The 27,240-nt window shown below is 46.2% G+C and overlaps 6 protein-coding genes across 6 annotated transcripts; 4 read left to right on the top strand and 2 right to left on the bottom strand.

Annotated features, from left to right (window-relative positions):
- Nucleotides 1-9,162: 9,162 nt before the first annotated feature.
- Nucleotides 9,163-10,615, top strand: C8R40DRAFT_1052542 (WD40-repeat-containing domain protein; the record flags this gene model as incomplete). Its single annotated transcript, XM_046224764.1, has 6 exons — nucleotides 9,163-9,253; nucleotides 9,309-9,513; nucleotides 9,566-9,832; nucleotides 9,894-9,956; nucleotides 10,007-10,280; nucleotides 10,346-10,615. The coding sequence occupies 6 exons, from the start codon at nucleotides 9,163-9,165 to the stop codon at nucleotides 10,613-10,615; spliced, it is 1,170 nt and encodes a 389-aa protein (XP_046083520.1).
- Nucleotides 10,616-11,595: 980 nt separating this feature from the next.
- Nucleotides 11,596-12,480, top strand: C8R40DRAFT_1173527 (uncharacterized protein; the record flags this gene model as incomplete). The annotated part of the gene is made up of 2 exons (XM_046232032.1): nucleotides 11,596-12,225; nucleotides 12,277-12,480. 2 exons carry the CDS (start codon nucleotides 11,596-11,598, stop codon nucleotides 12,478-12,480), a joined length of 834 nt encoding a protein of 277 aa, XP_046083519.1.
- A 186-nt stretch (nucleotides 12,481-12,666) lies between these two features.
- C8R40DRAFT_1173526 (uncharacterized protein) lies at nucleotides 12,667-19,931 on the top strand (the record flags this gene model as incomplete). Its single annotated transcript, XM_046232031.1, has 41 exons — nucleotides 12,667-12,747; nucleotides 12,826-12,982; nucleotides 13,045-13,163; nucleotides 13,215-13,307; nucleotides 13,360-13,431; nucleotides 13,483-13,548; nucleotides 13,602-13,766; nucleotides 13,815-13,889; nucleotides 13,940-13,990; nucleotides 14,040-14,123; nucleotides 14,174-14,269; nucleotides 14,340-14,447; nucleotides 14,498-14,527; nucleotides 14,577-14,777; nucleotides 14,826-14,870; nucleotides 14,920-15,012; nucleotides 15,067-15,111; nucleotides 15,161-15,265; nucleotides 15,333-15,467; nucleotides 15,518-15,679; nucleotides 15,731-15,937; nucleotides 16,145-16,180; nucleotides 16,240-16,545; nucleotides 16,597-16,683; nucleotides 16,736-17,128; nucleotides 17,176-17,292; nucleotides 17,345-17,443; nucleotides 17,499-17,657; nucleotides 17,725-17,823; nucleotides 17,875-18,054; nucleotides 18,101-18,205; nucleotides 18,256-18,363; nucleotides 18,415-18,627; nucleotides 18,665-18,769; nucleotides 18,821-19,075; nucleotides 19,129-19,209; nucleotides 19,258-19,299; nucleotides 19,356-19,436; nucleotides 19,491-19,724; nucleotides 19,774-19,821; nucleotides 19,875-19,931. The coding sequence occupies 41 exons, from the start codon at nucleotides 12,667-12,669 to the stop codon at nucleotides 19,929-19,931; spliced, it is 4,995 nt and encodes a 1,664-aa protein (XP_046083518.1).
- Nucleotides 19,932-20,763: 832 nt separating this feature from the next.
- On the bottom strand, nucleotides 20,764-22,227 carry C8R40DRAFT_1052336 (WD40-repeat-containing domain protein; the record flags this gene model as incomplete). The annotated part of the gene is made up of 6 exons (XM_046224754.1): nucleotides 20,764-21,042; nucleotides 21,108-21,381; nucleotides 21,432-21,494; nucleotides 21,556-21,824; nucleotides 21,879-22,081; nucleotides 22,137-22,227. 6 exons carry the CDS (start codon nucleotides 22,225-22,227, stop codon nucleotides 20,764-20,766), a joined length of 1,179 nt encoding a protein of 392 aa, XP_046083517.1.
- Nucleotides 22,228-24,580: 2,353 nt separating this feature from the next.
- On the top strand, nucleotides 24,581-24,853 carry C8R40DRAFT_1052363 (uncharacterized protein; the record flags this gene model as incomplete). The annotated part of the gene is made up of 1 exon (XM_046224755.1): nucleotides 24,581-24,853. A coding segment is annotated over one exon (273 nt), but the record flags the coding sequence as incomplete, so codon positions are not given.
- Nucleotides 24,854-26,090: 1,237 nt separating this feature from the next.
- On the bottom strand, nucleotides 26,091-27,219 carry C8R40DRAFT_1173523 (uncharacterized protein; the record flags this gene model as incomplete). Its single annotated transcript, XM_046232030.1, has 2 exons — nucleotides 26,091-27,080; nucleotides 27,133-27,219. The coding sequence occupies 2 exons, from the start codon at nucleotides 27,217-27,219 to the stop codon at nucleotides 26,091-26,093; spliced, it is 1,077 nt and encodes a 358-aa protein (XP_046083515.1).
- Between the last annotated feature and the right edge of the window lie 21 nt (nucleotides 27,220-27,240).

Here is a 27,240-nt window from a genome sequence, read left to right as displayed (position 1 = left end):
AGGTATGAGCGGTCTATTTTCAGAGTAATCATCTGAGCTTGTCGCAAAATCTTTAGCACTTCCTCTCAGATTGGGAAAGGACTGGGACATGAACCGGAAAGGATGTACTTCCTTTGCAGGGCGATCCTGGATATCAAAAGCAATCGCGGTCACGAAACTGCCGTTGTAATGAACGTCTCAAGCCAACGCGTATCCTGATCGAGCTTGACATAACTGCATATCCTTGGAAATTGATGGTAGACCCCATCACGGAGACCTACATACCCGAAGCACATGTCAAGTCCATGCCGCGGGCCTCCATTCCGCCGCTCGGTACTCCGAAGATCCACTCGTTATTGTAATCTCACTCTTATTGTTCTTTCTCGCTACACATACCCTTTCGTTCTAGTCCCTTCTTATTGTCTTTTACTCTACCCTGCAGGTACTACTCGTACAGCTCCTAGTAGTTAGTCTGGCGCTCCGCACCGATGCGCCGTTCCGTAGATATAAATACTGCCTGTACGCTACTGTAGTTCCTCAGTTTAATTATCAACTTAGATCTCCCTTCTCAACTTAACTCTCCTCTAAGTCTTCAGGCTCAACGCCTCGAAGTACGTTCTCCTCGACCTTAGGACTTTAACGTTCTCTGGTCCGCTCCTCGTCATCGGCGATACCGCCGCTCCGACCTGGCTGCTACTTAGCTCCTCTCTCTCTACTCTCGCTCTCCGGGGACTAACGGCGTAACGGCGGTGTTGTTAATAACTTCACTACTGTCCCATTCGTATTCCGCACTTAGATACTCTGTGACCTCTGGCACGGTTACACGGGTTGCATGATCTTAACAGTATAATTAAACTCAATCCGTAACGTCGTACTGACATATCATTTTTTATGCCTCCGAAAACTCGAGCTCAATCCAGAGCTAATTCCGAAGAAAACACTTTCTTCACCACAGCTCAATCATTTGCCCCATTCTCCGACTCTATCTCTGCCATCGGTCAACCACGTCGCCGTAATCGCGGTTTCGGTCCAGCCACAGTTCCTACTACGTCAACTCTTCCTGAAGCCATGGAAGAAGATCAGCAATTTGAGTACAGCACTTTGTACACCGGTGACGGACAACCTGTCCAAGTCTTGACCCCTCGCCGTGGACAACCCCCCGTGGTCGCTCCGGCTCGGGGCCGGTCAACTGCTCGAATTGATTCTCCAATTCTCCAAGCCATAGCCCGCCGTACGGGAAAACAACCCCAACGTCGAGCTGTTTCTGAATCTCCTCGTGACCCCCCTCCTCATTTCGATTTGGATACTGGTGATCACGATGATCAAGACCCTCCTGTCGACCCCGACGATCCGGGTGCCGACAACAACAATGACGATCTGGATGACGAGTCCGGCGGTTTACCGCGTGGTGAGCCTGGTGACCCCAGTGGGCCTGACGGTCCCGGCGGTCCCGGCGGACCTGGTGGTCCTCGTTCTCCTAATTCTCCTGACATCCCCAACGAGCAACGAGCTATGTTGGATCTTCTCTCGGGATTCAAGGGTTCCATTGAAACCCTCGGTACCGTTCTCGCCGCACTCGGCCGTCCCTCTGACAGCTCTGAATCTAAGAGCAAGGTCAAGGAACCCGAGGTATTCGACGGTTCGGATCCCCGAAAACTCAAGACGTTCTTCGTCAATCTCGCCCTGGTCTTCAATGACCGTCCAAAGTATTTCACCGACCAACGGAAGGTGAATTATACTCTTTCCTATCTCAGTGGGTCAGCCAAAGAATGGTTTGTCCCTGACATCCTCGATCCGGACCTCGACTCGCTGCCGGCCTGGACGTCGTCCTTTACGGCCCTTGTAAAGGAGTTACAGGACAATTTCGGCGTTTATGATGCCCAAGGCGAGGCCGAGGACGCCCTCGGTAACCTTAAGATGAAGGAAACCGAGAACATCCGGAAATACAACATTCGGTTCAACACCCTGGCTGCTAGCACCAACTGGGATTCTGCCGCCCTCAAATGGGCTTATGGACGAGGCTTGGCCGAACGCATCAAGGACGAAATGGCGCGGTTGCCCGAACCGGCGACGCTCGCCGCTTATCGTCTAGAAGTTCTTCGCATTGACAACCGTTACTGGAAGCGCGAAGAAACTAAGAAGCGTGAGGCTGGTAAGCCATTTATTGCTCGGAACCCGAAGAAGGGTTCCTCGGACTTCAAGACTGGTTCTACTAACCAGCAAAACAATTCTCAGCCTTCAGGCTCTTCGGCGCCGTTCACGCCGAAACCTAAACCCTTCTCTGGTGGTAAGCCTAACAACAATAGTAAGCCCCAGAATTCTGCGAATTCCGGCCAATCCGGCGGTCAGCGCCCCGCGTTCAACCATCTAGGAGCAGATGGTAAAGTACTTCCCTCCGAACGGGAAAGAAGGATGAAGAACAACCTTTGTCTCTTCTGCGGTGGTAAGCATCAGATTGCTGACTGTAACAAGCGAAAGGCCCGGGAATCGAAGGGCCGCGCTGCCGAGGTTGAAGAAAACCCCGAAGCAACCATTGAGGTTGTTGAAGAGGATTCGGAAAACTAATCTGCAGCTCTTGTTCCCCGGTACGAAACGGGAGCTGCGTTGATCAGGTTCGTACCTCACCTGGGGAGTTATATCTCAACGCGTCCGCTCTTTCTTCCATTGAACGATCTCTTGTAATATCATTGACTACTGAATTTCCTTTGTCCGATTCGGCCGCGCCGGCCGAACCTATCTCTGCCCTTCTCAAATTTCCTACTCTTGTTGATTCTGGTTCTACTGACTCTTTCATTGATACTCGTTATGTTTCACAAAATTCTATTCCTACGACCAAAATCTCTCCTGTTAATCTTCGTCTCTTTGATGGTTCATTATCTTCTAAACCCATTACCGATATGGCGAATATCGCCGTTCGGTTCCCTTCCGGCGAGCTGCTTCTCTTACCCTTTTATGTTACACATTTAGATTCATCTTGTAAAGCAGTACTAGGTTACAGTTTCTTATCCCGCTACAATCCGTTGATTGACTGGGCATCTCGAAACATTACGTTCCGTAACACTTCACATTTTGATTCTCCACAGACGTCTGTACCTTCTGCTATCAACCCCGTTGTTGCAAAGGTCGCTGTTCCGCTACCGGAACTTTCGCCGTCGGTTTCACCGACAATTCTGGAGACCCCTCCTGGGGACTCACTTCGCTCTCGCTCTCGCTCCCGCTCTCGGACTTTACGGGCCAAGCCCCTTTCGTCCAAATTTCCCTTTGAACCCATCTATTCTTACCCTACGGTCTCTCAATTCGCTGCTCAACTGGAAACTCCCGAGGTCGACATTGCACTCGTCAGTGCTGCAGTCTTTAACAGGGCTTGCAAGGACGCTGGTATGGAACCGATTCTACTTCGTGCTATCCATTCAGAGGTCGCGGCCCGCGCCGCCGACCGCTCTTCCGCCACTCCTACTGTCCCTCCACTCCATCCTTCTATCCCAGAAGAGTACGCGGAGTTTGCAGACGTCTTCGACGAGATTGCTGCAGATTCACTTCCTGAACATAGACCTTACGACCTGAAGATTGACTTGGAAGAAGGCGCTTTGCCGCCTCTCGGCCGTATTTATCCTTTGTCTGAAAAGGAGTTAGTCGCCCTTAAAGACTTTATTGACAAACAGCTGGCTACTGGTGCCATCACCCCATCATCATCTCCTCACGGCGCTCCGGTCCTTTTTGTCCCGAAGAAAGACGGCAAGCTTCGCCTTTGCGTCGATTTCCGTGGACTCAATCGTATCACCAAAAAGGATCGCTACCCACTCCCACTCATTTCAGATCTTCTCGACGCTCCGAAAAGAGCTAAAATATACACCAAATTGGATCTCGCTCACGCTTATCATCTAGTCAGAATCGCTGAAGGTGATGAATGGAAGACCACATTTCGGACCCGCTACGGCTCCTACGAATGGAAGGTTATGCCGTTCGGCCTTACGAACGCCCCTGCGGCTTTCCAGCGGTTTGTTAATGACATCTTCTCTGACATGCTCGATGTCTGTGTCATCGTCTATCTTGACGATATTCTGATCTACTCTGATACGCCAGAAGAACACCGAGAACACGTTAAGGAAGTCCTTCGGCGGTTACGGAAACATCGGCTTTACGCCAACCCCGAGAAGTGCGAATTCAATATGGATACTGTTGAGTATTTGGGTTACATTCTTTCTCCCGACGGATTGACTATGTCCAAGGAGAAAGTTCAGACCGTTCTAGAGTGGCCGGTTCCGAGGAAGGTTAAGGACATTCAGTCCTTCCTGGGTTTTGCAAACTTCTATCGTCGTTTTATTTATAATTACAGTGATATCGTTGTGCCGATGACTCGGCTTACCCGAAAAGGCGCGTCCTGGATCTGGGACAGCAGCTGTCAAGAGGCCTTCGAAAATCTGAAAATCGCTTTCACTTCTGCGCCAATACTGGCCCATTGGGAGCCGAATCGCCCACTTATCGTGGAGACCGACGCTTCCGATTACGCCATTGCGGCTATTCTTTCCATCCAATATGCTGACGGTGAAATTCATCCTCTAGCCTTCCTTTCCAGAACGCTTCATGCGGCAGAACTCAACTACGATACCCACGACAAAGAGCTACTGGCCATCTTCGAGGCCTTTAAAGCTTGGCGTCATTATCTGGAAGGTTCGGGTGATCCGGTGGATGTCGTCACCGATCACAAAAATCTTGAGTATTTCTCTACTACCAAGGTTCTCACCCGCCGACAGGTCCGATGGTCAGAATTTTTACATCAATTTAATATGGTCATTCGCTTCCGGCCGGGGAAACTCGGCGAGAAACCCGACTCGATAACTAGACGCTGGGACGTCTACCCTAAAGAGGGGGATATCGGCTACGCCCAAGTGAACCCTCATAACTTTCGTCCTATCTTTACTAACGAACAACTCACTGCGTCTCTTCGAGCTACCTTCCTGGAAGGCCCAGCCTTACGAGCCTCGATTATCATGGATATCGAAGCCCTACACCAAGCTATCATTCTCGCCCTTCCCGCCGATCCGAGCTCCGTTGCTGGTTTGGAACTTGCAAAAGATCCTTCCAATGAACGTTGGAGCTTAGGTAGTGACAAGCTACTACGCCTTGACGACCGTATTTATGTCCCTAATCACGGCGATCTTCGCCTTCAAGTCCTCCGCTACTTCCATGATCATCCACTTTCCGGCCATTTCGGCCAGAACCGCACTCTCGAAGCTGTACGTCGTCAATACACCTGGCCCAAGGTCAGAGACTTTGTTCGTGACTACGTTACCTCCTGCACTATCTGTGGTCGCAATAAGCCCCGCCGTCACCGGCCTTACGGCTTGTTGAAACCTTTACCGGTTCCGGTCCGACCATGGGATTCCATTTCCATGGACTTCATTGAGCAACTGCCAATGTCGAATGGTTACACCGCTATCCTCGTCGTCGTGGATCGATCTTCCAAACAGGCTATATTTATTCCAACTCACGACACCATTACTTCCGAACAACTAGCTGAGCTTTTTGTTATTCATGTCTTCTCTAAGCATGGTGTTCCTAATCATGTTACTTCCGATCGTGGTTCCGAATTTGTTTCGGCGTTCTTCCGGGCTCTCGGTAAAGCGCTCTCCATGGAACTTCACTATACCTCTGGATATCATCCGGAAGCCGATGGGCAGACCGAGCGTGTCAATCAGACTCTCGAACAGTACATCAGGATCTACTGCTCTTACCAACAAGATGACTGGTCGCCTTTACTCCCGATCGCCGAATTCGCTTATAACAACGCTCCCAATGCTTCCACAGGTATTACTCCATTCTTCGCTAACAAAGGATACCATCCAAATATCACCGTTCGGCCCGAGGTCGATATGAAGTCTGACCTAGCTAGAGACTTCGTCGTTAACCTCAATGAACTCCACGTTTTCCTTCGAGAGGAAATCCTTTTAGCCCAATCTCGTTATAAGGAACAAGCTGACAGGAAAAGAATCTCGCACCCGGAGTTCCCGATCGGCTCCGAAGTATTTGTTCTTGCTAAGCACATTCGCTCTACTCGTCCTACTGAAAAATTCTCAGAAAAATATCTTGGTCCTTTCAAGGTCATCAGTCGACCTGGTACTTTATCTTACGAGCTCAAGCTCCCGGACTATCTTCGCCGCATTCATCCGGTTTTCCACGTCTCACAGCTGGAGCCGGTTACGCCGAATCCTTTCCCGAATCGTACTCAATCTCCTCCACCTCCAATCGAAGTTGACGGTGAAGAGGAGTACAACGTTGCCGAAATTCTGGACTCCAAGCTGGACAGAAGGTATAAACGTTGTCCTCTACGTTACTATATTCGGTGGGCCGGTTATGAAGGTACCGACGATGAATTCTCTTGGGTTGCTGCTGATGAATTACATGCTGATGAACTGGTACCCGCATTCCACGCTCGATACCCTCTGAAACCTGGACCTTGATCACACAAAATCATTTTATTCCTTTCCCCCGTTTTCCGCCGCGCTCCGCCGAAGTTTACTTTGTGCGTTTAGAGGGTAAACACGATGATAGCAAATTGAGTGTTTATCTCTTCCTCTTAATTGCTTACATTCTCCTTCTATCTACTATTTCACTTATATTTCTTTCACACTTAGACTAATTACACTTCGTACTAATTACTTCTTACGCCGCTTCGCGGCCCATTCGCTTTCCGATTTCAAAATCGAGTTAACATTTTTTTTATATACAAAGTCCAAAAAACAAAATTATATAACGAAGGCAGGGCAACAAGAAGAGTACAAGAAGATGGCCGAAGGCCGATGTTCGATGTCCGATGTTACTCTACTCCGCTCTCTCCTTCCCTTTCTCCGACCGGGCCTTCTTCGGCGCCGGTTCTCCCTCTTCCTCTACCTCCTCCTCTCCTTCTCCATCCTCTTCTTCTCCCATCCTCCTATCCTCTTCTTCCTCCTCACTATCCACGACCCTTCTCCTCTTCTTCGGCAGCCGCGAAGGTCCTGGTTCCGGCATCTCCGGTGGCGTTTTCCTCCTTCTCGCGGCGTCCGTCATCAACCAGTCCAACTTGCGGTTGATATGGCGGTTGTAGGTGTTGTCCTTCAACTGGCCCTCTCGAAGCTGCCGGTTGTCTGCCAGCAGCTGAGCCATCTGGCTCTCCAAGATCGCCAGGCGCTCGCCGATCGGTTGTCCTCCCCCCTCTCGCTTCACCGTCGAAGGCCGCCCGGAGTACGAGCATCTGACCTTAGCGTCGTGACAGGGTTTACAAATAATTGAACTCCTCTTGCCAGCCTGCATCCGGCAAGGGATCTTCTTGTTCCTGCATCGTTCGCAGGGAACTCGCTCATCGTCGTCTTCATCGTCATCATCTCCGCCATCGTCCGGATCTCCGCCGCTAGCCTAAAAAACTTAGAGTTAGTAAGTCGGTGAGGATATGGCAGAAATCACTCACCTCCATCCTCTGTTTGCCCTTGGCTTTCCTAACCACCCGAGGAACTTCTACTTCCACTCGACGAGCGGAAGTAGATGCTTCCCCTGGGGAAGGGCCCCGGCGGTTTCGCGCTGCCGCGGCTGCCGCAATCCTCCTTCTCTTCTCCGCTGCCTCTTCCTCCAATCTTCTGGCATTAGCGGCCCGCTCGGCGACCTCTTGCCTCTGCCTCTCCTCCTCTGCTTTCTGTCTAGCTTCTTCCTCCGCCTTCCTTTTTTCCTCCTTCCTCTTCCGGTTCTTCTCCCTGGTGAGTTGCAATTGGAGCTCGAGCTCCCGTTCCTCGTCAGAAGGATCCGGCGTTGAAGGGCGAGTTGGGGCCGGGGGCGAAGTTGGATGGGCGCCGGTGACCGAAATCGAGCCGACGGTAGTGGTGGTTCGGGTGGTGGTGCGACTAGAGGACATGTGTACTTGGAGTTTTGGGAACTTGGCCATAGCGGCAAAACCTGGCCCTTTTTTATAGGGTCAAAACTACGCACGGACCAGCAAGAAATTTTCTTCGAGTTGTACTCGGTTTACGGTGTACCGAAAATTTTCTTGGATGACTAACGATAATCCCCGGTACCAACGGCTTTTGAAAATTTTCCTGCTGACTGACGGGCCAAATTCCCGATGCTGACGGCCTTTAAAATTTTTCCTTGTTGACCAATCAACTACCGGTATTAATGGCTTTCGAGGGCTCAAGCCTAAGAGGGGGATACTGTCAAGTCCATGCCGCGGGCCTCCATTCCGCCGCTCGGTACTCCGAAGATCCACTCGTTATTGTAATCTCACTCTTATTGTTCTTTCTCGCTACACATACCCTTTCGTTCTAGTCCCTTCTTATTGTCTTTTACTCTACCCTGCAGGTACTACTCGTACAGCTCCTAGTAGTTAGTCTGGCGCTCCGCACCGATGCGCCGTTCCGTAGATATAAATACTGCCTGTACGCTACTGTAGTTCCTCAGTTTAATTATCAACTTAGATCTCCCTTCTCAACTTAACTCTCCTCTAAGTCTTCAGGCTCAACGCCTCGAAGTACGTTCTCCTCGACCTTAGGACTTTAACGTTCTCTGGTCCGCTCCTCGTCATCGGCGATACCGCCGCTCCGACCTGGCTGCTACTTAGCTCCTCTCTCTCTACTCTCGCTCTCCGGGGACTAACGGCGTAACGGCGGTGTTGTTAATAACTTCACTACTGTCCCATTCGTATTCCGCACTTAGATACTCTGTGACCTCTGGCACGGTTACACGGGTTGCATGATCTTAACAGCACACGACACCTTCCTCGGCATTGTCGCTCCCTGGTCCCACCAACCAAGCAAACAATTGCTTGTCATTTATCCAGTCATTCGATCGGCTCTACTAGATGATTCCTCACCTGATCATGGATAGGCTGCGTAATATGAAAGATTTCCTCTACTATTACTGAAGTTTTCAACGTTTTGTATGGTATCCTAGTCCCCAATGATAATAACTTTCATGAATTTCCCTCCGTTACCTCCTTCGGCTGCCCATACTCGATGACTGTTGCTCAGCAAGGTTCCAGCAGAAACAAGTTGAATTAGGGTTAGGGCTTGAATCAAAGGGCGCCTGATGTCAATGAACGCCATGGATTTCCTTTTGTTTTCCTCTGATGATTATTACATCTCCCAGTGGCTCACTGTGCAGTATATATATGACCTTAATTCATTGTTCACCGCTCACAATTTCCTTTCGCAGGTAGACATGTATGAGCTTTTAGCCACTTTGAAAGGTGCCCGAAACGCCGTCATTTCTACTTCATTTTCTCCTCAAGCTAGATTCATCGCGGCCATTGGTAAGTAGTCCCTGTTATGGTAAACGTTCAACGTCCATTCATTCTTATGCCACAGGATATGGCGGTATATCTGTCTGGGATCTAGAAACATACAAAAACCTGCCAATATCATCAGACAATGTGTACAATCACCGCAATCCCGACAATGTGTATACTGCCTGTGCTTGGCTACACTTTGAACAGGCGGATTGTTACGTTCTTATCATAGGATCTCAGAAAGGCACACTCTCGACTTTGAATTGGGATAACGAAACCAAGGTGTGACATACGAATTCCCTCTAGATTCCTTTGTCACCCTCCTTCTGTTTTTAGTCCTTCGAACCTAGTCTTCAAGTCCCACGAAGGTTCTCCTCATCAAGTCCTCTCGATCGACATTTATCAAGCTGAAGTTCCACTTGGGAGGCTCGCTCGTATCGCAGTCGCGACTGCCGACAACCGAGCTACTGTATATTCGCTGTCTCCTTTCGGAGACCTTCAAGAAATTTTTTCCTCTGTCGTCGAAAATTTCTCTCTCGTCGCCGCTAGGTTTTGTAAAAAGAACCGCGATGTCTATGTCTTTGAGCTGAACGGGGGTGGAATGTAAGTTGACTTTTAACCCTTTCTTTTCCACCATCAAGTTTACTTTCACTTCACTTCACAGTTCACTGCTCGATGCTAAGACTGGCAATGTTAAGTCAACTCATAAATATGGCCCAGATCCTATGTGCATTTTAGTTTTTCTGGTTGTCCTTACTGCTCAATAATTCATTTCAGGGGCACTGTTTGTTTGGATGACTCGAGCAAATTCTTCGTGGCATGTACTGGAAAGGACTTCGAAATGTTCCGCCTCGAAAACATTGAGCATGTGCAGACCTTCTCAGGTGAACTACCCATAGTCCTTTTCCCCAAAGTTGCAACGTACGCAGAGGATGGGTCTGTTCTCGTTGTAGGAACTGACCGCGGTCATGCGTCAATCTTCAACGTTAGTGATGGTGACAAAATTCAAGACCTTCCTTATACCACTACTGGTCTTGTTCAATCCGTTGCTGTGAGTATATCATTCCAATCCTTCTTTCAGACTATCTATAACCTCTTCTTGTGTGATATATGCAGGCAATTACCGCAAGGGATGGTTTCCTTGTTGCGATTGCGGGGTCGACGCTACATTCCCGTGCTGAAGTTTTGATATTCAAGAAAAGTCATGCTTCATTGGACAAGCCTGAAAACACTGCGACAAACCTTCCTTCTCCGGGACGATCCATTCGTTACTATTTATTCATGGCCGTTGGGTTATATTTGCTGTTCCATGGTCTCCTTTCAACTGTGTTGGTGTGCACTACATGGGTGCGCTGTTTTGCATTTTGGGTCTACCGTTTTTTGTAACGATTATTGTGTCCAGGTCTACTCAACGGCAATGGACCGTCAAATTCCTGAAGTTATTGGTCACGCTGTAGGCTCTATCCCTGAACAAATCTTCGAGGCAGTAGCTTTGAAGTATGACCTGACGACAAAACCTGCTTCGCCCCAGTTCACTCCGCTTCCTAAACAAAACATAAAATATCGACCGACCTCTCTGACAATCCCCTTTGCCACCAGTGCAAGCGTCTCTTTGTCAGATGTTGTAGAGGCCGAAACTTCTACGTGGACTACAATTACCATTGAACATCGACCAACAGCTCGGTGAAGATCAATTTCGACCACCAACCACCGTCACCTGTCTAGTATTAATTCGACGCGAGGACCTACTCGTACTTGACATTCTTATGTTACTTAGAAATTGAAATGCCATCCAGTTGTTCTAACTTAGGCTCAATCCATTTGGGACCCCGCCTTTGGATGGTACGGACGGCGAGAAACTTTCAGATTATCTGAACCACTTCAGCGTTTCTTAGTAAGTTCAAATGCAAAGTAGAATATCCTACGTATTCTTGCTATGTATCTATCAGAAAACAAACTGTAGAGTCAGACAAATTGTACAGTCAGAGCAGAAAAGATATGAGAACAAATATCCTCTGGTTCCTCAAACACGTCTGCAGCGTCGCAGGAATTTGGACGCGAGTCAGCTTACATAACATACTTGATCTCATGACCTATGCGATGATCCTGTTCAGTTGTTCGCCAGATTGTTTTTAATATCTCTGTTCAAGCCTAATCGATGAGGAGGAGTATGGAGGCAACACAGAAAACTCTTGCGGGATTCTGATTACACACTCTGTTGCTTCAACTCGCTGCTGACTTGGTACGTACCTGTATCCTTCTGAAAATCTTCCGAAAACTTAGCACCTGTGACAAAGGCTCGTTGTTTTACATGTAAGACTTAAAATTCCAGTTCACAAAGAATATCTTTCCTTTGCACTTCCATCATGGACCCTATACGCAGTGCCACCCAACATATTCACCAGCATGCCTACGCCCACACTGAGTTACTTATCCCAAACATCTTTCCTTCCCTGGATCGTCGCGTCCTAATATCCCCCGCGAGAACTATTAGAGCGGTTCGAAGAACCGTTCCTTATAAAACGCCACCTTCTCCTCGTCACAGATGTTCGTTGTCCCCAGATCCCAACTTTCGGTCCTTCTGTGAATCCGCTGGATGTACCAGCGATAATGAAGAAACTATACCAATTTTGTCAGGTCGTCGCACAATCAGTGCTCCAAGGGCAGTACGATTTGCGGATCTGTCGACACAGAATGGTACTTCGGTCCTGCAAGGCAATGGTAATCGATTGGACCCCACCGACAATCAGATTTCCAAACCACCCGGAGTTATGGCTAAACCTGGTCAAGGCGGTTACAGCCTCCGGATGGAACTGGATTGGACAAATGATCAATTTGAATCCGTACAGGTTTGGATATTCATCCAGTTTATCATCCCTTCACTGAGAAGCTATTCATCACAGAAATACATCGGCGAGACTGTCGAAGGAGTACTCGATGTCACGCAATCTTTTGATGAACAAAGCTTGATGAATATCAAACAGATACAGCAAATGGTCAGTCCATCGTTTTCGTACTGAGAGCTCTTCTTTGACACTGTTCTTCAGGCAGTACACAAGTATCCATTCCTCAATGTATATCGTAAACATTGGGTTGTCAACGACTTCATTAAATGCCACTTAAACAGCTTGAAGAACAAAACTCAAACTGAACCAACTGCACGGCTTCCAGGAGATTATCGCGTCATTCAGACCAGAGGTCGAAGCAGGAGGAGTATCAATACCAAGCTTGTGGGAGCTTTGAATGATTAGATTCGTCACTTCTTGATACAGTTGTTCGTGATAGCGTAGTTGTGGCATGTTGTTCGATAGTTTTGTCAGAAAATCACCAAGTACGACGCAAACTCGCTCATCTTTTAAAATTCATTCCATCCTGACGATCGCCCGCCGTCGATGTCATAGAGAATTTGTGCTGAATGACACATGATTCTTTTTTCCATGAATTTAGCGCTCGATGAGCGGGCATACGGCGCTCTGGTGTTTTTAAACAACTACCTCCGTGTCCAGCCAATATACGCAGTAAGTAATCTATTTCCACCCCCGAACAGTCGTCTCCAGTGTTCCTCGTTACATATTGATCAACATATTTCATTCAAGAACATCCAAATCATGTTGGAGAAACACCATTCAGACACAAGCTTATCTGTAATTGAGCGATTGAGTGAAATTTTCAAGGATACTGTTATCGAGCTTGATACTGCTAAAGGACATGGAAACATCATACTCCCACTTTCAGTAACACCGTTGGTCATTCGTCAGGCACTTACGAACAAAGAAATAAACACGTTGCCCTCTGCTTTGTCTCGCTTCAAATAGACCGAAGCGATCTTCTTCGTTGCTCGAACCACCTTTCCATGAGTGGAAGCCCCGCTGCAACTCGAACGATGAAGAGAAGACGTTCTAAAGAGTGTAATCTGGTTGAATCGGAGCACATCGTACGTTATTCCTCCCCGTCCTATTTGCACCCGCTAATAACACTGAAACAGAAAGTCCGACTAGTTGCTGTTTCGACAGAGGTGCCACCAATTGTGAAGCCTCTGTGTGGTGAAAAGAGACGAAAAGTGGAGGAAGCGATAGAGGTAAGTGCTATGTCTTTAATCACGTTCCTGTCATTTACTCTGATACTACTAGAACCTTTCTCAAAATTTGAACCGCTGGAAATCGGCCCAAGAATCTGAGGGATCAATAATTACAGACGCTTTGGTTCGTAGAATGTTGGTGATTGACACATTATGTTGGACTAATCATTAGCAGCACTCAACAAAACCCCTTTTAGCTCATTTACAATGCTTCAAGTGTGAATTCGAAGGACTCTGGAAGGTGATTGGACATACGAGGCATTGACTTCTATTTACAAAGACTGGGCACACTAGGAATACGAGAACATTTACCAAGAGTTATTTCATACTAAAGAAACACTGAACCGGACACTCGAAGAGAACACATCTCTCGCACTTCAGAAAGATTCCCGCGAACGCATAAATGTAAAGCTAGCGGAAGACGCCATCGATCTTGATGAAGAGAATCGGGATTTGCATGTAAGTCGGTTTCGTTACGGGTCCAATGTCGCTGACATCAATTCCTAGTTAAACCAGGTGAAAGCTTCAAAAACTGAAAAATCATTGATTGGGACTATATCATGTCTTAATGCGCACATAAATGTAGGCTGACAGATGCAATCTTGCAGTCACAATTCTGATTGTTCTTGCAGGCCGAGAGTGTTCACGTCAAGAATCTTGTCATTGAACTGGAAAAGTCCAAGGTGGATACTTTTTATCTTACGGTCTGTATAAGCTTAACCCTGTCCCCAGTCTATTGCGAGCAGAGATGTCCGCATCAAACAGAACCTAACACACAATATTGAGACTTTGAAGCAAGACGTGCAGAATTTGTCGGTAAGCAAGGTTAGTCGATGTATGTGCTCATACATTATCCGTCTCTTCAGATAGACAAGCAAAGTCTGCAAAACGGCGTGAAGGCTCACAAGGCAAAGATTGATACATTAAATGCACAAATTCTGGTACTTGCTGAGCAAAAATCAGTATGCCAAAAGAAAAATGTGCGTGCGATTACTCTTTATTCTCATCAATGTCCATATGCTGCTCATTCAGCGTGTATGGGAACAATCAGCGAAGAAAGACGGTGACATAAAGAAAGAACTGGAGACTGCTCTGAGAATTCTAGACCTCGAGAAGTGTGAACTCGAGAAAGCTTTGAAGGTAGACAGCTGAAATATCGATGAAGTTGCCAATTGACATCTCCGTTCAAGGTCAAGGAGGCCACTGCAAAATCTCAAAAGGTGTGTGTCCTGGTTGTTTCCTTTATCTCAGTCTTCAATTGGTCTTTAGCTCAAGATGGACTCATATCATGCGAAACAAAAATGGGAGATGGAGGAGCTTAAAGAAGTTCGACTCAGGAATACTCAGCTTGAGTCATCTGTCACATCGTTCAAGGCGAGGCTCACGGAAGCAGAAAATCTACAATGCGCTTTGAAAGAAAATCTCAAAATCATTCAACATGAAAATGAAGAACTTCGAACTTCGGTAAAGGTGAGAGTACGAACTAGTAGGTCGGGTACGATCTCACTGTCATTTCAGCTTGCTGATACTCTTCACGCTGACGAGTTTGATCGGCTACGGAAGGTAGAACGAGTTAGAAATCTTTCAGAACCGAGTTGACATAGACTCACAGCGAGAAACCGAGCTTTTGACATCAATGGACGCTATGAAAGAAAATATAGAAATCATACAACATGAAAATCAAGAACTTCGAACCGAGGTAAAGGTGAGAGCACGAACTAGTAGATCGGGTACGATCACGATCTCACTGTCGTTTCAGCTTGCTGATACTCTTCACGCTGACGAGTTTGATCGGCTACGGAAGGTAGAACGAGCCAGAAAACTTCCAAAACCGAGTTGACATAGACTTGCAGCGAGAAACCGAGCTTTCGATATCAATTGAAGCCCTTACGAAGCAAAAGGATGATGCTCAATGCTCTTGGAATTCCAAGGCTCTGGAGTACGAATCCCTGATAAACGTATGTTTCCATTAAACGTGCTCTTTACGTTTCTGATATTGAGTCCGGAACTGTCGGGCTTACAAAGGCACGGGCAGGGATCGAAGAGAGAGAGAGACTTGCAAATACTAGGATCCTTTCACTTGAAAAGGAGAAGATTGAACTTGAAGCAGCTCTGCATGCTATGTCATTGGATTTTCAAAATGTTGCAATTCGGATGACGGTAGGAGGTCCGTTCTCAGATTTGCACAGCTTGCTCATACTTAAACATAGGATTTCGAAACCTGGAAAAACTTGGAAGTAGAAGTTCTTCAGCGTGAGAAGCTGGGTGCAGAGAATTCCCTTGTGCACAACTTGCAGGAAATGAAGGTTGCAAACAACGCGCTTCAAAATTCCCTTCAAACCGTTGAGTGGGCTAGTTCGAAAGCATTAGAGGTATGGATCAACCGCTTTCAGGACAGACTGCCTATTCTATGTTTGACATAGGTTAAATGTCAAGAGTCAGAAGTGCTCCGACAACAGCGAAATGAGATGGAGCTCGCGTTCGATATGAAGAATCAAGAATTGTTACAGATCCAGAAAGAACAATCGGAATTGCAGATGATGATACAATCTCTTCGTGTTCAAGAACAAGTCAGACAGGCTGAACTCGATGCTGCACTACAAGAACTTGCATGTCTCGATTGCTCAAAGGTGAGGGGCTTCGACTCTGTCGACGTCGTATCCCTGCATCAATGCAAGGTCAAGGAGCACACCGAAAATGACAGTCGCCGCGGCGAACAAAGCTTCCTCATTCTAAATGAGCAGAATAACTCAGTACCCAAGGACAATTTCTTGAAGAAGGCGAGTTTTCCACGTATCCTACCTCGATTTGATTGTGCTGACTGTACTTATAATTAGACGTATTCTGCTGAAAGCTTGCTTCACGAAGTCAAGGTTTGTCACTTTATAATGCACACCCATTGATGGAAATCTAGCTGCTCAATTCATCGTAGGGCAAGAAAATGGAAATCAGCACGTCAAGAGAGGAGAACAGGGTACCGGATCAGGCATTCGGAAGCGAACGAACCGATATCTCTGAACAGGCGAAGTACAACCTGCTTGCACAAGACAGGGGGGTTATCAAACTTCTTACGAAAGAGCCCACTCATGATTCCCATAGAATTGATTATGAACTTGCAAAACGAGATTGCGAACAACCACAGAGCAACCATATAGACGTGCAGTCGACTTCAATTGAAACAGTACAAGCTGAAAACTCTTGTGATCAAATTAATCTCTTGACCAAGGCGGAGTGGGAGGTACGTTCTTGAAATGGATGGCGATTATAGATACTTAGAATTCACAAATAGACCAAATATGATGCAAAACCTGGTGAACTGGAAAATCAAGGTGTGAAGTCGATCCTGGGACAGATGTCAAACCAGAAGACATTGAAGGTGAGTGATTGTGCCCATTATTGGTGATGTACAGATCCTCAACTATCTTTAGACCAGGAATTCGGATGCCAACACGGTGAACGAAACAGCGTCTTTTACACCCGACGCAAAGGAGACCACTTCGAACAACTTTGAGGTACACTGTGGAATCCCCACAGTAATCAAAAACGACCCAGGTTTACAGACCGGGCGAGAAGCTCTGCAAAATCTTCCCGATGCCAAAGATGGAGAATCCATTCATGCGTCGTTGCATGTGCAATATCCACCAAGTTTGGAACAAAACATAAGTACAGAGGAGGTACAGGTAATGCAGCATTACAGCTCCAAAATTTTAATCGATTCCGGGGCCAAGAGTGCAAAAATGAAGGCATCAGGAGGAGAGGGATTTGTAGCCGAAAAAACGGCTGAGTTTCTGGTGTTGAAGGACTCCGAAAATCAAGTTGAGGTATGTCCCCGAGCTGCACTCCAGAACCCGTACCCACGAGACCAAAGAGGTTGTGTGCCCAGCAAGAACTTCCAGGTGTTTCTCTAGAACAACGATTTGCCGAACAACGAAGAAACCTCTCAAACGTTCACCCAGTTTTTGAGACCGCACAAGAGCCTCGCGTGGTAGGTCACTCTCTTTACTATCCTTACTCAGACGTTGACTTTAAGGACCCAGGCTATGAAACCCAATTCGTCGAAGGTGGAGAACGCAACATTGGAGCACTCACTCAAAACAGAAGTTTCTGCATCAAAATCTGCGCAGAAACAATTCCAGGTATGTTCTAAATCTGCGGTGCAAAATAAGTGTATAAGGGTAGAACTTTGAATAGGTCGAATGCAGCGAGCTTGGCGCAGAGGAGCCAGAAAATATCGTATTGAAGGACACTCTGAAGATTGAAATAGAGGCCACGAAGAATCTCCGTCCCGTTCAACAACACTCCGAGGAAGCTCGGAAAATTTGTGCAGACCTTCTGTCTCTGCCTGAGACAGTGCATGACGCGAACTCGAAGGACCTGCAGGCAAGTTATTTGCATTCTGATATCAAATGACTTTCAGACCAAGCATTTGAAGATAAGAAGAAATGAAAAAACAGCAGAACAGCAGACACCTGAAACAAAAAGCATCACCTCGAGCGCGGTCGAGGAAAGGTTCGAGGTACGTTCGTGATAGAACTTGTCATTCAATTTCCTGTATGATTTTTCACAGGCTAAATGCACTGAGCTTGGTACGGTTCAAAAGGAAAAGGCAGTCATAGAGAAATCAATGGACGGGACTCGAATCGGTCTGAAAATCATGAAACAAGAGCTTGACGAACTACAGAGTCGACATGCAGACCTTCAATCACTGTTCGAAACAGCACAAAATGACAGTTCAAAGAAGATGCGAGTAAGTCATTCCTCCTAAGATCCTTATAAACGCTGATTGTGTCCAGGACAAGGATATAGAAATAGAGAGCTTAAACAAGAAGAAGGCAGCAGCAGACCAGTTACTTGAAGCAAAAATTCTTACATTGAAAGAAGCAAAGAAGGAATTCGAAGTGTGTCCCTCATACTTGCTCCGATATTCCTGTCACCAAACGAACTTCAGAAAAAGAATGCAGCACTGAAGGCGACGAGGGAGGAGGAGAAGGCTGCGGTAGAGCAAGCGTTAGAAGCAAAAATCCATGCCTTGAAAGCAGTCGAGAAAACTTTTCAGGTACGTGGGTTATATAGACCGTCATTCACGTTTGTACATCGTTTTGCATAGGTCAAATGCACCGAGCTCAGCGAGGCTCAACAGGAAAAGGCAGCCTTGAGTGAATCAATGCAGAGGCTTCGAATCGAAACAGGGGTACAAAAGAGTACTCTGACCACCACAAAGCAAGAGCTCGACGAACTTAGGGGCAGACATTTAGATCTTCAGTCACTGCTTGAAACTCTGCAAAGTGACAGTTCAAAGAGGCTACGGATAAGTCGTCCGGTCTATGATCCTTCCAATGGCCAATCATGATCTCTAGGACAAGGATGTAGAACTACAAAGTTTAAGCAAAGAGAAGGCAGCCGCACAGCAGTCGCTTGAAGCAAAGATTCTCGCATTAGCAGTGATCGAAAAAAAGCACCAGGTATGTCCTCCCATTCATTTTAGCACACTTCTTTCAGAATGCTCCAAACAGGCCAAATGCCACGATTTCGACGTAATCGAAAAGGAACTGAAAGCGTTGAACGAGGGCATGAACAGTCTGAGCGAATCGGAGGTCAGGAGATTCGACTACTCATTCTTGATGGAAAGTAATCAATGGATACAATCTAAGGCTTCTCGCAGAATCCTCGAGATGGATCTGCGCGCTCAAGTAAACCGGCTCGAAATGTTAGAAGTGTCTGCGCGTGAGAAAGACGAAAGATACGCAAAAAGGGTTCGCGATCTCAATGTGCGTACTTTATATGTAATTGATTGTATCTTACGCGTTCTACATCGAAACAGGACTCAGTAGGCAATCTTCGAACAAAGCTGTTCGAGCTTCGACAGGGTCGACTAGAGGATAGATTAGAGAGAGTTTCGAAAGTGAGTTACGTGTCGTTGTTTTGGCTTAACAAGACTCCAATTTGTCAGAGCCGTTATATCGAATTAGAGAATCGCTACGACGAACAGAAGGTCAATTCAAACTCTTGTTCTGTTCTAATGATACTCATGATCGTGGAAACCACCAGAAAATACGGGAAGCAAACCAAGTGAACATCCTTAAAGAAATCAAAGAATATCGACATAACCTTCAACAAGCTAATGATCAGGTGGATTCTTCCCCTGTGCCTTCTCGTACGAAAATTTACCGGTTCTAGATACAGCAGAAGGAGATTCAGATTTCACAAATGCAGATCCGCCTTCAAGCTGCTGAAAATCTGCAGACAGCTGCCCCTGACGACCAGGTCATCGAACCACGTCCTTCTTTCTATTCGCGACCATCGCAGCGTGCCATCCCTCACGGAGGCCTCAAGAAGACTCTTCGGGGTGCAAATGTTCAGCTTCAGCTTCAGCGATTGGTGACCAACCACAGAAACGCCTCAAATTCTCCACCACATGTCTGTGGTTATATTTAATGACCATTGATCTTGCGTTGAAATTTTACAGGATATCCACAATCCACCACGCGGGAAAATAAATAAACCATCTGCCTATGTGCGCCCAAAGAAAATTTTATCGTCATCCAAACACTGACCCTCTCATTCCAGAAAAAACACGCACGCGGTTCTACTTTGCCTTCGGACGCCAGTCTGGAAATTTCATAGCGGCCTGTAAAATGTAATTACTCGGGACTACACACATAAATCTTCTTTGTTCTGCCTCCGCACGGTTTGAGAATGCTTCCTATCATTCCTGACTATGCTATGCAACAAACTGTCGACCGTTTGTTTCACTCAAGACATCTCCCCGCCGTCAGCTAATGCAATGGTCGCTCAAATCCCATTCCGAGCCTGTCTTTTCCTTCCCATGCCTATTCTGTCTACTCCATTCCCGTCAGTCATTAAGACGAATCTCTTCTGATATACTTACTATCAACATCTACATATCTGTCCCTATTCTTGCACACTGGATCATTATATTCGCTTACAAGAACAGTTAATTGACCATTTACTCGTTCATGAACGTCGATTGCTTTCCTTCCTATTTCGTCGAAGGGCTTAACCTTGAAACATACACAACTGATCCTCTATTCGTACATTCTGGTCAATCAACCATACAACAAAAATTTTCACATCTTGTAGGTACGAGAATCTCCAAATTATACGAGTAAGCCTGAAAGTTATTTAGTTGCACCCTGAGGCAATTGCCCTTCCGTCGCCAATTGGGTGAGTCACTCTCCAGCAATATTCACATTGATCTTCCTCGTTTGTGTGACGGATCATGGAGCCTGTGCAATATTTTGCGTGTAAATAAACCTCAGAAATCATCCAACAAGTTCAAATTCACAAAATCTCACTCGATTGCATGGTCCTTATGGCTCAATATCTTGACTAGTCTAGTGCGCGAGCAAGGATTTTGCAATTTGCCAGATATGTGGCGGCAAGTCAGAAGTTGTGGTATCCTCAGCCGCGAAGTGAGCCTAAGGATTGGATTAGGTTAGATATTCAAATACGAGATTGAGGATAGACATACCCATGAATTACACATGAGCACAAGCGAATAGAGACCATTTATTACGAGAAATGATCCAATAATCAATAATAAATAGGACTGAAGCGTGCTTCTGGGCGCAACAGCATCCAAGAGATCCATCGCCTGATTATCCCTAGATTTGTCCAATGAAGCATGACTTTTCTTGAATATCAAAACTTCAGCACGGGAATGTAGCGTCGACCCCGCAATCGCAACAAGGAAACCATCCCTTGCGGTAATTGCCTGCATATATCATACAAGAAGAGGTTATAGATAGTCTGAAAGAAGGATTGGAATGATATACTCACAGCAACGGATTGAACAAGACCAGTAGTGGTATAAGGAAGGTCTTGAATTTTGTCACCATCACTAACGTTGAAGATTGACGCATGACCGCGGTCAGTTCCTACAACGAGAACAGACCCATCCTCTGCGTACGTTGCAACTTTGGGGAAAAGGACTATGGGTAGTTCACCTGAGAAGGTCTGCACATGCTCAATGTTTTCGAGGCGGAACATTTCGAAGTCCTTTCCAGTACATGCCACGAAGAATTTGCTCGAGTCATCCAAACAAACAGTGCCCCTGAAATGAATTATTGAGCAGTAAGGACAACCAGAAAAACTAAAATGCACATAGGATCTGGGCCATATTTATGAGTTGACTTAACATTGCCAGTCTTAGCATCGAGCAGTGAACTGTGAAGTGAAGTGAAAGTAAACTTGATGGTGGAAAAGAAAGGGTTAAAAGTCAACTTACATTCCACCCCCGTTCAGCTCAAAGACATAGACATCGCGGTTCTTTTTACAAAACCTAGCGGCGACGAGAGAGAAATTTTCGACGACAGAGGAAAAAATTTCTTGAAGGTCTCCGAAAGGAGACAGCGAATATACAGTAGCTCGGTTGTCGGCAGTCGCGACTGCGATACGAGCGAGCCTCCCAAGTGGAACTTCAGCTTGATAAACGTCGATCGAGAGGACTTGATGAGGAGAACCTTCGGGTGGGACTTGAAGACTAGGTTCGAAGGACTAAAAACAGAAGGAGGGTGACAAAGGAATCTAGAGGGAATTCGTATGTCACACCTTGGTTTCGTTATCCCAATTCAAAGTCGAGAGTGTGCCTTTCTGAGATCCTATGATAAGAAGGTAACGATCCGCATGTTCAAAGTGTAGCCAAGCACAGGCGGTATACACATTGTCAGGATTGCGGTGATTGTACACATTGTCTGATGATATTGGCAGGTTTTTGTATGTTTCTAGATCCCAGACAGATATACCGCCATATCCTGTGGCATAAGAATGAATGGACGTTGAACGTTTACCATAACAGGGACTACTTACCAACGGCCGCGATGAATCTAGCTTGAGGAGAAAATGAAGTAGAAATGACGGCATTTCGGGCACCTTTCAAAGTGGCTAAAAGCTCATACATGTCTACCTGCGAAAGGAAATTGTGAGCGGTGAACAATGAAGTAAGGTCATATATATACTGCACAGTGAGCCACTGGGAGATGTAATAATCATCAGAGGAAAACAAAAGGAAATCCATGGCGTTCATTGACATCAGGCGCCCTTTGATTCAAGCCCTAACCCTAATTCTAATTCCACTTGTCTTCATAGTACAGTACTTATTTGGCTGCTAACCACACCCTGCCTGTCATTCAGTCGATAAGTATATCATTGTAAGCTTATTCTCCTTTACATGTTACGACGAAGGAGAAAACATCTGCTTTTTGGATTCTAGAAAGGCAGTGAATGTACAGAACCTGACTAATTTACTTGAGCAACGCGGTATCTTGTCAGATCCTTCATCATGTTACACACGTCCTTCAAAGTATCCACCCATTCTTTTCTCGCGGCGCTCCCTCCTTCTCGATATTGCAGATTTTCTCCCCACCACTTCAAACATACAATGATGCCGTACCAGCCATTGATGCCGAATTTATCGATGCGGCTCCAATCTTGCTGTTGTCGTGAATTCGAATCTGACGACGCCGAGCTCTCCTGGCATGCCGTTCTCCTCCATTCTGGCTGCAGCGAAACCCACCATTGTTTGACATTCTCGCTGAAGTCGATTCCGCATTCCTCTTTGAGGGGTTCGTTACCCTTCGTGTTGTATCGTTTCTTATCTACCCACCTTGCTAACAATGCGGGGCGATTACTAGTTGGAAGTCGCACCTGAGGATTTGTATTCCATTGACTTGACCTTTCCAATGCAATCCAAGCCAAGAGTAAGTCCGTGAACTCGACACCCAAACTGACATCCACATATGCAAATGCATCTGGGAACCACAGCATAGCTTGCTCAGTAACCGCATCCGTTGGATATGGGATACTGTTTGGTCTCGCCTTGTACGTATGACGCGAATTCAACAGAAGGTCAAAACAAGGAACACTTACTCACAGAATCCGGTTGGTCTGAGCCGCCTGGAGGTAATCGTGTCTGCAATAAGGTGATTAGCACTTCAATGAAGAAATGATCCTCCGACTATACTAACATCAGGGGCTGATGAATGATCTATCACTTCCTATGTATGCAAGCAATTTTCAGTGCCATAGCCATACGATGATCAAATTGCTACACACTTCATTGCAAATACCTGAAATGCTAGGTATCTTACCGCAAATGTCAAAAGACTAAGTCTTCGTCAGGTATCAGGAGCAGAATTATAACGTTTGACTTACTGAGTCGTCCGAAGTCTGCACAGCAGCCTCTCTTTTTGTAAGGCCATGCGCATGCTCCGTCGCCTGAATGCTCTGTCAAACTTGATGAGCCATCTCGGAAAAAGATCTTACTTGAGTTTCGTCGCGGTCATCTGTTTGGACAAGGACCTCCTTCATTTGTCTCATGTTGCTCTGCAATTTGATGAGGTGCTATAACATTAGTATCGGAGAAACGGCTAACTTGAGCTAAAGAAAGTTTCTTTATCAATTGTCGGTTCTGGGCCTCGAGACGGGAAATCTGAGCCTTGCAAAGTAATTTGTCTTTGTAGAGCTGAGACCCCGCAGCCTTGGCAGTTTGAAGCGACTCGGCCTCACAATACTGTAATATTAAGAATTTAATTAGATGGATTTCTGAACAGTGGTCAGATTCAACGGACCGTTAAATTCGCCACTTCTTCGTGGAGGCTTTCGATTTCGCGTTCCAAAGCCTCTATCCGTCGTTCCTGGAGAGAATATGAAGATAGTACCTTTCAACACGGAGGAAACCCCACTTTCTGGTAATTCTCCGCAGGTTCCACCACTCGAACTTTATAAACCTGTTCATAGGCCGCTGTATCATTTACTAGAGGACAGAGAAATATCAAACCTACACTGGTATCATTGACGAAGTCCGCTGAGCTACGTCGTTTGAGGATTCCGTTCGCATTCATAACTTGAACGTGTAAGGTAAGATCAGCAGGAAGCGTTCTGTCGATCTACGCAGCTCGCAATGATGACGTAACTGACCTTCAATCGCGTCTTTGATACCTTTGATCACTTAAGTTTCTTTGGTTAGGTCCCATTGTGCATAAGAGTCAAAAAGGACGCCATGGCTCTCATTTCCTTCAGACTTCACCCTCATCGCCCGAGCTCTCCTCGAATCTGCGGTGTCACTATGGGCATGAATCAATTACCATGTATAACTGGGCGAACAGTGAGTAACAAGAAAAACTGGGCATCTTCTAATATTCATCTATGTCTATCATTAGACCACCCGCAGGTTACGTGCTCGTATCTACCGGTCGAACAGTTTGTCGTCGCAACCAATCGACGTGATTTATCGCGAAGATTCTCAGGGCCATAGATTTGTGCTTGCTTCGGACGAGTTGTCACATCCCAGAACCCAGTCCTACGTTCATGACACGATCGTCAGCATCTCTCACCTCGGAAAACGCTACAAGTTTCGGCTTTTTTACAAACGCCATAAACTACTACCGGTCAATCAAGCGATTCAACATTTGGCTGATGTTTCATTGGAAGGGGACGTATTAGTCCTCGTATGTGGGACAAAGGTTGAAATACGAAACCTGCGTAGCAATGAGCTACGTGCAGCAGAGAAGGCCGTTCGACAGTGAGTCTTGATTTGCCTTAGGAATGTGTCCAAAGTGGCTCTAACATCCTGACTGTGTGGTAGATTTGCGCAAGTCATCGCCCCAACTCTTAGGACCAGACGCACCTTTCCAGTATATATATCCTTAAACTAATGACGAAACTACATTTTCTAGTTATATCGTATAGGCAATCTATATTAATTCATATCTTCGAGACCGATAGACGTATTGGCCTTGATTATTATCGCTTGTGCGATCTTGGTACGATTGGCTCTATTCAACCACCACTGTTCAACGGAGGTAACTCGCGCCAGTTTTGACGGAGGAACGGGTCACCCGAATTGCGTCCGGACTTCCCACTTATCATACAGCCCACCTTTGCTTCGATGTACCTCTTTGTTTACCTTTTAACTCTTCGTTGCTTTTGTTTTACAATCATTTGCTTATACCTAGAGTTCGAATACAATGCAACTCTGACCGGGCACTTCCTGGCGCTCAGGGAGAACTGCGATTGAATGCCGAAAATGAATTGTGTGTCAATGAGAACAAAATCCCTTGTAACATGTGCCTATGAGGAGCAGGCTAGAGCCTACTTGCCAACGTTTTTGTATGTTGGTTTAACAGATGTCTGGAAAATTTTCGACGCCCCATGAAGTTGATCTTTCCAGGTATTGACTGAATTTTGAATGTAGGTACAGCAACTCTACCGTTTACCTATACATAAATGCGAGGCTACTAGTCCGTTACCCTCTGTCTGTAAGATCGTTGTAGAGTTTGATATAATTTTGAGATGTCTCGAGTGCACTGAGATCAATGAGAGTCTATACCAGAAACGACGGTTATACACATGATAGCCAAAGTGGATTGCATCCAATGTAAACTGCTCGAGGAAAGCAAATTCTCCAGTACATGACACTGAGTTCCAGTCGGCAGCCACTGGTCCTGATATAGCAAATCTCGAGTCCACAAAACAGCATATAGCCTCTGCTAATTGATCTTGGAAGGAGTTAAATTCACTCCGGTCAACCGTAAAACTATTCATTGATAAATGAACAGTCAATACTGAAAGTCTTGGAACTGCTGGTGTCATCTGCTTGAAAAGGTCCACTCCTTGGAATCCATCAACAAGGAGGTGTAGTGTCGTTATCGATGGGCAAGAACCAAGGAGAGCAATGGCTGTCAGCTCTGGGAGATGTTCAAGCTTCAGTTTTTGCAAAGACGATGCGGACATGAGCACATCTACGAACTGAGAGACATCCATTCATCTTGTTTCAGTAAACGGTATATGATAGACCTCCAAGCTGGTCAAATTGGGAAGATGAAGGTCTTTCCAGGCATGTAGATGAAACGTATAAGACCAAACTTTCAATGAAGTGAGGAAAGACCTGTTCGGAGTGACCTGTTCGGTATCGACACCTATGTCGTTTCTAGTCAAGTAAAAACCTTCAATTGCGCAGATCTTCAACATGGGCATTTGACAAAGAAGGTGTCCAATAGACGGCCCTCCAACAACACCTTCGGACCCGAGATGAAATTCTTCTACATGTGACACATCGGGTAAGGTAATTTCGGACGTTGACGATGCAAGGTTGACACGGTATGTCTTCAATTGCGGGCACAGTTGGAAGACAACCAGATAGCTATATCCTATACTGCTGTATTCAATTTCAAGGTTTTCAAGAGATGAGAATGCGACAACAGGCTTGGAATTCGCAGAGATATCCCAAGAGCGGCAGTTGTACCAATTGTTAAGGTAAAGGATATACTTCTCGTCCAGGATAGTGAGCTTTGCACTTTTCCAACAGTGGGCACATTCAAACAGCACATTTAGTATCTGTTGTGTCTCGGCGTTGACTGAGGTGAGCATATTGTTGGAGCTATCCATGTGCAAGGAAATGGAGAGAAGTGCCGACTGGGAGTAGGAGATGTAAGTATTTAGCAGAGATACAAGCTGGGGGCGATCCCGGAATAGTTCAACATCAAGATGGAATGACGACCAGATTGAGGATTTTGCCAGGACAATTGATCGCCAACGAGAGCAGATACCTGCTAGTCCTAAAGCACGACAGCCCACGCGTAGACGACGTGACATTTTGGAGCCGTAAATCTGAAGAGAATAACCAGCCCGAGCTACAGGCTTTCCTGAATGAAGGATGTAGATTTCGAAGATTTCTAACAGAAGCTCTGGTGGAAGTCTATTAATGAATGTTTCAATGACAGTTCCATTGTTGAGCGAACGCCTGCATCCTTCCTGGTTAAAATATGAATGAGGCATTTTCATTAATCGTATGACTATATCATACCTGCGCACCAGCTTTGAAGCATCCTGGCTGGCTGAGATCAGCAAAGTTATCGTGGGTTTTTGGGAGGTGCTCAAAATCGACGGTCATTCGAAGATTTTCGGCCTGTTT

This window comes from Lentinula edodes (genome assembly GCF_021015755.1).
Source record: "Lentinula edodes strain Le(Bin) 0899 ss11 chromosome Unknown C8R40scaffold_31, whole genome shotgun sequence".
Classification (NCBI taxonomy): Eukaryota; Fungi; Basidiomycota; class Agaricomycetes; order Agaricales; family Omphalotaceae; genus Lentinula; species Lentinula edodes.
Note: the sequence above shows the minus strand (reverse complement) of the source record. Positions and strands in the feature narration are given on the sequence as shown.